Consider the following 11987-nt stretch of genomic DNA (forward strand, 5'->3'; position numbering starts at 1 on the left):
TTTTCAGGAATTGAAACAAATGTTTCTGCAGCTGTAGAGATCACCAATCTGGACTGGTGGGTTGGCTCCTTCCCGTCCAATCTAAGACCAACATTTCCCAGTATTTCGATGTTGATATTGCCACCATGCTGATAAAGGAAGGGTTGTTCGTTTTTTTTTTTTTCTTTAAGTCTTTCAAAAAACAGTAGTTTTTTTGAGTAAAATGAGTAGTCAGTGTGATGGTGGGAGGTAGGGGTTGGGAATAACTTGATTGACTCAAAGATGGGGAATCCATCTAGTGAGAATATAATAGCTCATCTCACAACCTCTGCAGCAGATCTAGAAGCTTGTTATCGTCTCAACCCTGACTTTCTGTGCAGCCTGCACCCCTTGCTCTCATACACCTTCCTCTCACCACTCAAAAGTCTGCAGGCACGTGGAACTGGTCCCGTCCCAGAAAGACTGGGGGCCTGTGCTCCGTTAGATCGAAGTGCATGCCAGCACTTTCTTTTCTCCTCCTGCAGAATCGGCACTTTGTAGGCACGCCGATTGTGGTGCCTTCCTTTTGGTAGGTGCTGGTAATTCAGCAGAGGGTTAACGGCTGAGTGTGCAGTGCCCAGTGGCCACAGCCAGGGCACTGAAGTGGTTCAGGGGGTTAGGAAGCAAAAGGGAGTCTATGCCACTTTCCTTTTTTTTCTCCTTAATTCTTCCTTCTCTTCCAAGAGCGACTTGGGACCTGACTCTCCTTCTGAATTCTACTCCAGATTGGTGACTCTGAGATGCAGAAATACTGTTGAGAGATTGACATCTCCCATTAGTTGTGATTCCCAACTTTTTATAGCAGTTTGTATTTGAACAAGTCCAAGATACGAATATGTATTTCTTATATTTATTTTAATTATTAAGAATTAAAATTAGTTGCGTTGTAATCCTTTGACTCTGTCTCTGGGTAATTTGGAGACAGAGCATCCCAAAACAAGAACAGGGAATCATTCATCTGTTTGCCTCCTGTTAGACCTTGGTTATTTCTTAAAGGGCTAGTTCTTTATTACCATTATTATTACTGTCAAGTAACATTTCTTTTCCGAGTTAACACATGTGGAAGTCTGATGTCTAAACAAACCACAGAGATGGCACTGTGGTTAACATGGAAGCCAGGAGCTCCAGGTCTCCTCTGCCCACCCTCAGGGACCTTAAAACCTCAGGGGGCCATGGCACTCAGTCTGCAGACTACTGGCCTGTTACGTGACTTTGCTCAGAAATAATTTTTGCTGAATGTTTTTTAATCCCACATGAAATCTTAATTTATATACCAACTGTTTAATATATTCTTTTCTCTCTGCTTCCCTCTTCTATTCTCATTTTTCCTCTTGATTTCCTAGTAGGGGATAGCAGATAAGCGTGACTAAAAGTCTGCCCTTGGTGGTAGATGTTCACTACCATTGCTTATGGAAGGTGTGGGTTATTGGCCTGGACCTCCTGCTCTGCTGTTTCTTATTCTTTGGGCTCTCCCTGCTCGATGCTTCCGCACACCCGTTTCCAGCTCTTCACGGGGCACTCTTGGCCCCTAGACCTCCACAGAGGGAAAACCACCGTGCTCCAGAGATAGTTGTAAGGGGGATGTTGAGAGGTTAGTGGGTTCTCACTCAAAACCTGACCACTGCATAATATTGAACGTTTTTTGTATGGGGGCAGGTAAACAGAAATGTTCATGTAATTGTTGAACCAGTCTCTCCACAGAATATATTTTATTATCTCTAAATTAGGAGTACAGATAATGGAATTGATGAATGGGATCATTTCTTGAACAAAGCTTATTGGCGTTGCTTTAATAATGTACTCAGGGTCAAATGTGCTGTCCTGGTAGGTCATCCTGAGGAGTCTGTCTTCACTCAGGAGCTATCTGCCCTCTCTTATTAGGTAGAATTTTCTTTACGGGAATATGTAGATAACCCATAAATGTCATGCAGTTAGAGAATCTATAGAACAATTCCTGATCGCACCCCTTTTGTTTTCATATCCTTTGGTTGGAACCTAGGTGACAAACTTATTTTTGATATTTAATTTTAAACTATATTCCCCTCTACTTCGATAAATTTACTGAGTTACCTTTCGGATGCACGAGGATTGTCTGTGAAGGAGAATATTTGAGTTACAAGAAGTTTTACTCTCCAGTGTAAGGAGTCTTTTAGCCAAATAGCATTATCATGCTGACAAAGCTCCACCGTTAAGATACAGGAATCTTCAGGGGCCATTTATTCAGATCTTTCAGTGAAAGAGCTCACTGAGCAACAAAGGTCCGACCTGTGCCACCACCCCACTCCCCCTAGCCAAAAAAAGGGGGATCTCCACACTGTCAAGTCTTCAGTGCTGACTCAGAAGTTGTGTTCGGCCACATTTCCAAAATTCTTTAGTCAGGAAGATCCCCTGGAGAAGCGAATGGCAACCCACTCCAGTATTCTCGCCTGGGAAATCTCACGGACAGAGGAGCCTGGCGGGCTACGGTCCGTGGGGTTGCAAAGAGTTGGACAAGACTGAGCGACTAACACTTTCACTTCAAAGTGCGTTGAGAGAAGGAAACAAGGTAGAAATTTAAAGTATGCCGTGAGACCGAATGTTGCAAATGAAGAATCCTGTTGTGCAAAGCCTGCTATTCCAGAGTTGAGGCTGAAAACCTGTTGATAAACACGATGTAAGAATCAGAGGGCTCCAGGCCGCCCAGCACGTCTGATGTGTCCGGTGCTGTCCAGGTGCAGGCCCAAGGGGAGTGCATGCAGGGCATGGAACAGCAGGGCCCCTGGTTCAGTTCTTCGGCCTGTAAAATTCCGAGACTTTATCGGTTTTTATAGGTTTTATAGATTTTTATAGGTTGCACTCCATTAGCTCTCTTTAAAAAAGTGTGACATTTTAAATGTGAGGACTGTTGTTACCGCTCACCCTCCATCTCCATGAATTGTTTCATCGTCATGTCCACAGCCTTCCATATGACTGTCAAACACTGTATTCAGTGTCGCAGTAGTAATGAGATATATCCTTTGGAGACACTGGAATGCCCCATTGTGTTTATCACTATTAATATGTTGGCCGTGGTCAAAGGTAGTCCGAGGTATCTTAGAGCATGTGTAGCTCCCACCTTAGGCCATCTCTTATAATGATGTGTGTTGACGGTACCTGACATACAGTAGAGACTTGATAAGTTAAATTCCCACCTCAAAAAGTGGTTTAAAAGTGAATTCCTTGGACCTCAAAATGCATTTTCCCATAGGAAAAAAAAAGTCACTAGTAATACATAGATTCCCAAGCCTCCCCACAGTGACTGATTTTTTTCATGAGATGCCAGATGTACAACAGAAATAACTTGCATTTGTCTAGCTTTTGGGTGTACAGATCTTTCCTGGTTGCTTATTTCTTCTTCTGAGTCACTGAGTAGGTACAGCATGTAACCCAACCTGCTTTAAAGATGAGGGAGTCAAATGCCCTAAAAAGTTGCTATTGTGATTACGAATGCAACCGAAGGAGCGTGTCATGACCTCTCTGGGGTTCTACATGTTTATTATCCTTTTTCCTTCCTCCACCTGACTCTCAGTTGTAGTCCTGGAAAAACACTGATGGATTTTCTTAGAGGAGGTGTAAGGCAGGTAAGTAGGTAAGTCTAGTGTTTTTCTATCACTTAAAGGTGATATTTTGGAGTATTCCTTAGATATGCCCAGATTGACCATAAGCATCATGAAGGAACTTGATTTACTTCTATGAATGCTCTGGAGTTACCCTCTGCAGTCAGGAAGCGTTCAGTTGTCTTTTTGATAGTCGGTGAACAAACTCCCTTTTAAACAACTAACTTGGCTTTCTGATGAGAGAAGCAAGCTTAAGGCCACAAAGGGTCAGGATGAAATACCCTGTCAGGCATGGCTACCAAGGTATAATGTTCAGACAGACTCACTGTGGGTTTTGGATGAGAACGAAAGCCAGGTGGTGAGGATGTCCACTGGGTAGATTGACTTTAAATCAGTGATGGGGACCAACATGGAAGAATATTTTATAAACCTTAAATCTATCCAATAGGGTGGATGTTTTGAGCATCCTCTTCTTCTACCTCTTTGTGAGCTGGTAAGTTTCGTATTACCATTTTGAGGACCTAGAACACGAAACCCACTCAGTTCCCATCAGTCAGGCCAAGTAATCTTATATCTGTCATTGTCCTACACATTTGACATGTTAAATGTTATAAACCTCTTGGGACAATAAAATAGATTTAAGTATTTCTAAATTAGAAAAATTAAAAGAGAAATCGAAATACTAAAGCTTTAAAATCACCTCTAAAGATTCCTTTAAAAAAGTAAATATTTCTACCAAAGTGGAAGAAGGGAAGAAATAAATGTAAATAGAGAAAACCTTAGATTCCTTATCTGAAAATAGAATGTACATTAACTAAAGTGTTACGTATTTAAAACAGAGGTATGATGTTTTTAAAAAAGAATGTTATTCCCATCACTGCTGCAAATTGGCTAGTATCCTGCTTGAAGTTCACCTCCAGAGTCAAAAATCTTCTAAGCAAGAATGAAAACAGAATCATTAGGATAAAAAAAAGTATGCAGTTGATTCAGGAGCAATTCTATCTATGAATTTCGAGCCTGAAATGGAATCATTACCTATGTATAATTTTAAAAATCTTCTTAAAGTCTTTAGTCTTTTTAAAAAAGGAACACGAGAGCCATCTATCACATCAGATTTTGAAGGTGTTTCCTTGAATATGAAAGTCTAGGGAAGACATATTTAGCTGTATGAAAACCCTTTACTCAGTGTGCTGCTGATGATAACATGTCTTGTGAAAAGCTTCTGGAGTCCAAGTTGCTGGAGCATATGTGAATAATCAGTATGAGATGCTATATATATGACATGATAAACCGCCAGAGGAAATCCATTAACTCCATCATTTGCTCTTCCTCTAGGGCTCGATATATAATTATTTATGTTAAAAACCAAACCAAACAAAACCTTTTTACTCTTGTAGCACTCGGGAGAGCCTGGCTTCCAACACATCAAGCATTGTTGAAAGTAACCGTCGTCAGAACCCTACCTGGAGCCCAGCCCACGGTGGAGCTGGCCCGGCCTTCAGTTTCCGAGCAAGTACGGACCCCCCCACCAACGAAGCTGAGAAATTACAGAAACCTTCCAACTGCTTGCAAGCTTCTGTTACTAGTGTGTGATAGTCATCCTGCCTCCGACCTCCCGTCTCATTCGATACAGCCAAGTTTACGACACTGTGGCTGGTGTTTACATCTTTGGAAAGACAAGCATCTCAACGGCAGTTTTTGTGTTGACTTAAACTGTGCTGCTAAGTAGGCTAGGGCAAAAAACAACAACCGAAAAATCTTTCTTTCAGAGTATTGCTTTTCACATTTATGGCTCTGTAGCAACAAGAATAGCAGTAGGGTGATGTGTATACTTTTGCTTCACTAATTGTAATTGAGCACACATAGGGAAGTCTAGACACTGTAAGTGTAATATGCATTTTCGATGTCTTGCAGTTGCCAAGTCCATTTTAAAATGCCACAGATGCGTGTTGCTCCCAGTCTGTGACCAGATGGTGCCACAGAACTGATCCTTGACACTTCCAAAAGAAAACAAACAAAAAAAAGATAAACAACTAAGCCACCACAAAATGTCAAATGCAAGGGTCTACCTTGAGGGAAATCGATGCCAAACTGATGAAAAGGGACCCCAGCCCTTTGTGTGTGAATCATTGAGGCCCCAGTCATTTTGCACTGTGAGTTTTTTTTGACACGATTTTGTAGGAGCCCATGGAAGTGTGTCAGAAGGGGTTGTGATCCAAATACTGGGAGTGTTTGTTTTCAGGATTTTGTTGTTTTAAGTGTCATGGATGCTTGTCCCATATGTTTAACCTTCCATCATCACAAACAGGAATATAGGCCTTTGATTCTGAAATGGACAAAGGAAGGGTCCCCCAGCCTGGCTGGGGCACAGCATTGAGTGATGGGAGAGGGAATGCGGACTTTTAAAAAGGTGTTCATCAGATAGTGAAGGAAGAGCATTTCTTCCTTGTGAGACTTAAGGGTGATGCTATCTTACTATCAGAGATAAACGATAATTAGTTTGTTTAAAAGCAAAATGTTCTTTGTGATACAAATGAAGACTATGGCCTGGGGACGTTATTCTTTCTAATGGAAGGACATAAATCTATTTTATGTAGTTTTAAATAGAATGCCTAAATTAGGCTGTGGGAGATAATTTTTAGTGGTTATAGGAAAGAGCAAATTTAGGGAGAGCTGAACTTCAGGCCTTTTATTCCTGGGAAGATATCTATAGAGAAAACTTTAAAATACTTTTTGATTAGAAATATACATGTGCCCATGTAATTAACAACAGAATGTGGTCATTCTGCAAGTGTGGTGGAACCCTAACTGTATGCCCCCTAAATTTATCAGAATAACAATTATGCATACATGAACTATGCCAGAGTAATGTTTACAGAAACTTTGTAACCAATTTCAGGAGGCATTTTTAGGTGGATGTATAGTTTTTAGCCCAATTTATTTCAGGATGGCTTGTTAATTACATTTTATTTCCATTTACAATGTCATGATGACTACAGAGAAGGTTCTCAGCAACAAAGGAATTACAAATAATCAAGATTCATTTCTCTAGGAAAGAGATGTCTCAAAAGTTCCCATGTCTTATTTTAGGAGAACCATGGAATAAATCTGTAGATAATGGAAATTTTATTCACAAAAGGATTTCATTTGATACCAGTAAATGGTCTGACCAAAAGTTTTATTTAGCTGAGTGGCATGTGGTGTTTGGAGCCATATACCATAAAATAAATACCCAAAAATAAATCTAAAATATTTTCACCTCGGATTTCAGGAATTGGCATAAATTGGCAAAACACTTCTGCTTCAGTATTAGGTTGAGTCACTAGCCATCTGTTTAAAAGAGTAGAGTCTTTAAATAGACACAGTTGGGCTGTTTCTTGAAACATTTAGAGACTCTCTCATGCTTTTTCAGATAGCTGGAAGTTTCGTTGGGTCAAACTGGACTCGTTGAGTTTAGTATAGTTTCCTTTCTTTGCGCTTATAGTGAAACGTGAGCACGTTTCTTGGCAAACTCCCACACCTTTAAAATGCTTCTGTCGGTTGGCTTTCAGTCTCATGCTTTATTTCCTCCAAGGCATGCCTTGATTGCTCACAAATGCACTCTTGTCTCACTGCTTAAATTTGTCCAGAAGGAATGATAACGTATCCAATAGACTATACACAGAGTCTGTGTCCTTGGGGAGTTGTATACCACACAGTTACTAAATTCTTCTGTCTAAATTCTCTTTTTTTCACCCCTAAACCTACTCTCCAGCGTGAATCATACAATCAGTTCATAAATAATAGAACCATTGAAACAATACATCAGCCTCTAGTTGATCCTCCTAAAGTAGCCATTAGAATAATCACATACTGTGTGAACAGGAAAGAAAAGCATTACCTTTAAAAAGAAGCTTTAAAATATGAATTTATCAATATTTCACAAGAAATAGGTTTACAGAAGACATTTGAATAAAATGTATACATTCTTTGCCCGATGCTATGGGGTACATGATTTAGGGGAAAAAAAAACAACAACAAACCCCCTTAGACCAGCAGCCATTAGCATAGAAACGATGACTTCAAGGAGGATATGGTGTGAGCAGACGTTCCATGCAGATACATACCCGTCAGAATCGAATTGGGATGCCTGGAGAAGAGGGGGCTGGAAGCACGTTACAAGTATGACCCCAGATGGTCTGCGGTGATGTTCTCTGTAACCCACTCCAAGCTTTGCCCGCATCCTTTTCCTCCGGTGAAACGATCACTTTGTGGCCCACGGCTGCTTACCTAGACTTCACTTAGAGTTTATCAACTGAAAGGTTTACAAAACTGAAATCTGGTTGAATCTCTGTGTAGCGTTCAACTTTAAAGGGTCAACCCATCTGTCGGCATTTTGCACACTTATGTATTATTATGATACAGCATATTACTTTATGGTAATTTTTATTTTTACATATAACTACCTCCATAAATTTGATGAAGCGGCCGCAGTGCGTTCAAGTGTATTGTTCAGAAAAGCAAAGTTGACAGCGTTCTTAACCATTAGGCCATGGCATTCTGTGTGTGTGTCAGTGGTTGCCTGTGTGGACTCGTGACTGTCTCATTGCCATGGTTTTTCTTTGATGGCATTATTTCATTCTCAGCTGTAAACCCATCTTTCTTCTTTCCCACAGAAAGCGCACTTGATTTTGTTATGAATGAAAAGTTTAAATTTCTTGTCTCCCCCGCCCCTGCCCCCACCTCATTCCTGCTAAGAGCTCTCTCTGGCCAAGAGCCAGTTGGTAAACATGATTTAGCAAGCTATTTACTCCTATGAAAATCTGATTTGAATTCTAGGTTTTCGGTCATAAGACACACCAGAAATTTGGACTGCCAACTTTGGAGCACTTTGGGCCTCTCTGCCTTCACTTGCATGCTACCGTATCGAGCCCAGATTTCATTGGAATTAAAAGAGCTGTGCTTTGTATCCACAATTTCCGTTCCATAATTTGTATTTCATTTTATATATTTTGCACATCTCAGGGGACCTTCATAAGCACATGAAAGGGGGTTGCCATCAAATAGAGAAAACGGGAAGAGCTTGAAAGAGGACTAGCTGGATAAAAGTAATAAATGGCTGCTTTTCTGATGTTGTGAAGTTCAAGTTCAGGAAGCATCCAGTGAAAGTTAATCTGGAATCACAACGATGTGAACACCAGCTGTTCCTCAGTCTCCCTTTTTCATAATCCAACCAGCATTTCTAAAATGTAAGTTTAAATTATATTGCAGTCACCATGGGGAGAAAAAAAAAAAAGAAACCTGTTCAGCAGCAATGAAAGCATTGTTTGTTTTTTAGGTTGGCACAGCTTTGTAAAATTCTACCCAGGACAAACCACTTATCACCACAAAGTGTACTTGAAAATAACGTTTTTAACTTAAATGATAGGCATATTGCTCACCATGCAGTAGTGATCTTGATTTGAAAAGCCTCACAATTTATAACATGGGCAGCGTTTGGAGCTTGATTAAAAACCAAGAACAACCTATGAGCACTTCGCACATTCATTTTGGGATCTCAAAGTGCTTCCAAAGCATTCGGATTCACAGTTCACAGAGCAGGTCCTATTTGTAATACCCGTACTTGAACAAACAGAAGGAGTGACATACGATTACCCAGAAACACAGTGGCAGCTATCAGTGATCTATTTTCTATCTGTTTGATAGACCCTCATGAGAAATCACGAAATACAATGCTATTTTTCTGATGTGTGCTAATAAAGTCAAAGAAAACAAATACAACTTGACACCTTTGTCCATTTTCATTCAAAAAGTTCAGGGTGTTGGGAATTTGACAAAAAACAAAAAAAGCCGCCCAGATGCCCTTGGGGTTGGAAGTAGATCTGGAACGCACACGCTTGTTTACAGTTTCCCATGGGCTTCTCTCAATCCTGTGCTAAAATACCGTCTTTCAGGAACACGACTGCCCCTGGCAGTAGAAGGTGCTGATACAGAAACTTTCACTACAAAAAAAACCTTTTATCGAGTCCTCTCCACAGTGCTTCTCAGCACAACTGAAATTCAGTATACTGAGCCCTAATCCGAAGAATCTGGAGTTGCCAGGGAAGCTGATCTAGTTCCAAGTGGGTGTTTTTTTTTTTTTTTTTTTTTTAAATCTCAAATTAGGAGATAAAAGATCCTGGTCGAGGACCTTCTTTGTTTATCACAGGCCAGTCACAGAACCAGCTAGCATTGCGCCGTCGGGCAACAGTGGCCCCCGCGGAAGTGATCCTTTCCTTCCCCCCCAACCTCCCCGACTCTCCACCACCCACCCCGGTTCTCTTATCACCCCACCATCCTCAAATTTCTGCACACACTGAGGGCTTGAGGAAGCTAGGACGCAGGAAAAATGGAGGCAAAAGCCATGGAAGACATTGCTTTCCTCTGGGTTAGTAGAATACAGACAGGAAAGAGATTATTATCGGTCTGATCTTTGCCAAGTAAGATAAAGGAATCAGCCATCACTCTGTCAACTCTCCCAGAAAGTTTTACAGTATTCCGGATACATCCAATCTTTTCCCATAGATTTTTTTATTCGGGAGAGGTTTCATAAATTAGATCTATGAGAAAATTCATTACTCTATTTCCTGGGGTGTTGGAACCACACACTGGCGTCTCCCCGATGGAGTTCATCTCTGCGTCTTTTACAGCACCATCCCAGCCATGGCTCCTCTCACACTAGAGTCCTGTGTTTGTTTGTTTTTTAATTGGAGGCTAATTACTTTACAATATTGTATTGGTTTTGCCATACATCAACGTGAGTCCACCACAGGTGTACACGTGTTCCCCATCCTGAAGCCCCCTCCCTCCTCCCTCCCCATACCCCATCCTGAAGCCCCCCTCCCACCTCCCTCCCCGTACCATCTTTCTGGGTCGTTTTTACAGTTGTTTTAGGACTTACAGTGGCTGGTTTACAAGGTTCAGAATTCTACAAGGCTCGAGGGGGACTAAACCTTCTTCTGATGATTGTATATTACCAGTTAACAGGGCTTTCTTTGCTCCTTGCTGTCCTCAAACATGAACATATGCACACACACGCCCTGCCAACGAGGAAAGGGGTTGTTTTCCAGGTGAGGTGGCCATGACTCTGGAAGCCAGGGTGAGGCCAGAAGCCTTACCCGTCTTTTCCAGGAATGTTTAATGTTTGGTCCACATACAGCTGCCTCCCTCCTTGTCCAGAGCCTGGTTTTGACATGCCTGTTCCCTTGCACCCCGCCTCCTGAAATAGGTACCAAACCCGAGATCCGAGGTCTCCAGCACGAATCCTCTGCAGTTATACAAAATCCATCCTGTCATGTACACACACAGCTCCTCGCCCCCCTTTCCTCCCAGTCTGCCCGCCCTGCCTCCTCCCCACTTATATCCCGATACACCTCCAGGGTTTCCACATCAGAAGGGCAAAGCAGTGTGTGGTACTGTGCACACAAGGATGGGTTAGGAATAGAGCTGTCCTAGGGTCACCTTCATGTAAGTATTGACAGCTACAAATTAAGGTCCTTAGAGTAGTTGACATAGATACAACTGTCTAGAAGAGAATTAAATTTCAACGTTCAGTTTAAAGGGATCATAATTCTGCAGGTATCTTTCTCCGAGTGACTGAATGTGACTATTGCATTAGGGTAAATGAATTAAGAAGTGCAAGTGGGATTTACTGTATGTTAGAAAGGAATTTTGCAGCCAAGACTGCCTTGAATAAAATGTGTTTGCACTGAAAAAAAAAAAATTTTAAATTACTTGGTCTCTGGTTGCTGTAAAGGTCATCCAAGATGGATGTTCTGTTTATATTGTATAGTATTTCATATGAAATAATTACAGTTCATGAAATGTCTTCCCTAATGTTACTGATTTATAACAGCACATTTGTAACATGCTTTTTATCGTGTCAGTGTACCATATTGTAAATGAGGATTACTTGTCATGCTTAGTATAATAACTTAAAAAAAAAGCACAGGGATTTTTGTAAGTCTATATTTGAAAGTCCCTCCATATGGTAATATTGTGTTCATGTTGTTTATGTAGTGTTGTGTGAAATATCCATTTTGGATTGTGTTACTTTTTAAGATATTAAATAACATTTGGTTATATGTCTAAGTGGATTTTTTTTTTTTTTGGTACTTGAGAGAAAAATACCTTACGTGAGACCACTTTATTTCTCTCCTCAACTAATATTACATCATAACAAAATTTTATTGCACAATCTTGGTTATTAGAGCTTTTGAATTAAAACAACTGAAAATGGAAATTCCTGATCAACACCTTTTCCAGGAATGTTTAAAAAATCCCGTTTTTAGCCAGCTATTCAAATTTAAAACCGAGTGAGGCTTACAGAGGCATATAATTAAGTTTTCTAAATGAAATTATAAAGTAATGTGGTCA

The 11987-nt window shown here is 40.7% G+C and overlaps 1 protein-coding gene across 7 annotated transcripts in view; it reads left to right on the top strand.

Annotated features, from left to right (window-relative positions):
• The window catches only part of STOX2 (storkhead box 2), a 196223-nt gene extending 184521 nt beyond the window's left edge, over nt 1–11702 (top strand). For 5 of the 7 annotated variants that reach the window (XM_061404135.1, XM_061404136.1, XM_061404143.1 and 2 more), the window contains one exon: nt 4991–11702. In XM_061404135.1, the coding sequence (XP_061260119.1) occupies nt 4991–5186 (196 nt within the window). In that variant the 3' untranslated portion in view covers nt 5187–11702. Of the gene's footprint in view, nt 1–7 lie in introns of all 7 variants that reach the window. The other 2 variants (XM_061404138.1, XM_061404137.1) reach the window with 2 other exon arrangements.
• Nucleotides 11703–11987: the final 285 nt, after the last annotated feature.

Source organism: Bos javanicus, chromosome 27 (assembly GCF_032452875.1).
Source record: "Bos javanicus breed banteng chromosome 27, ARS-OSU_banteng_1.0, whole genome shotgun sequence".
Taxonomy (NCBI): Eukaryota; Metazoa; Chordata; class Mammalia; order Artiodactyla; family Bovidae; genus Bos; species Bos javanicus.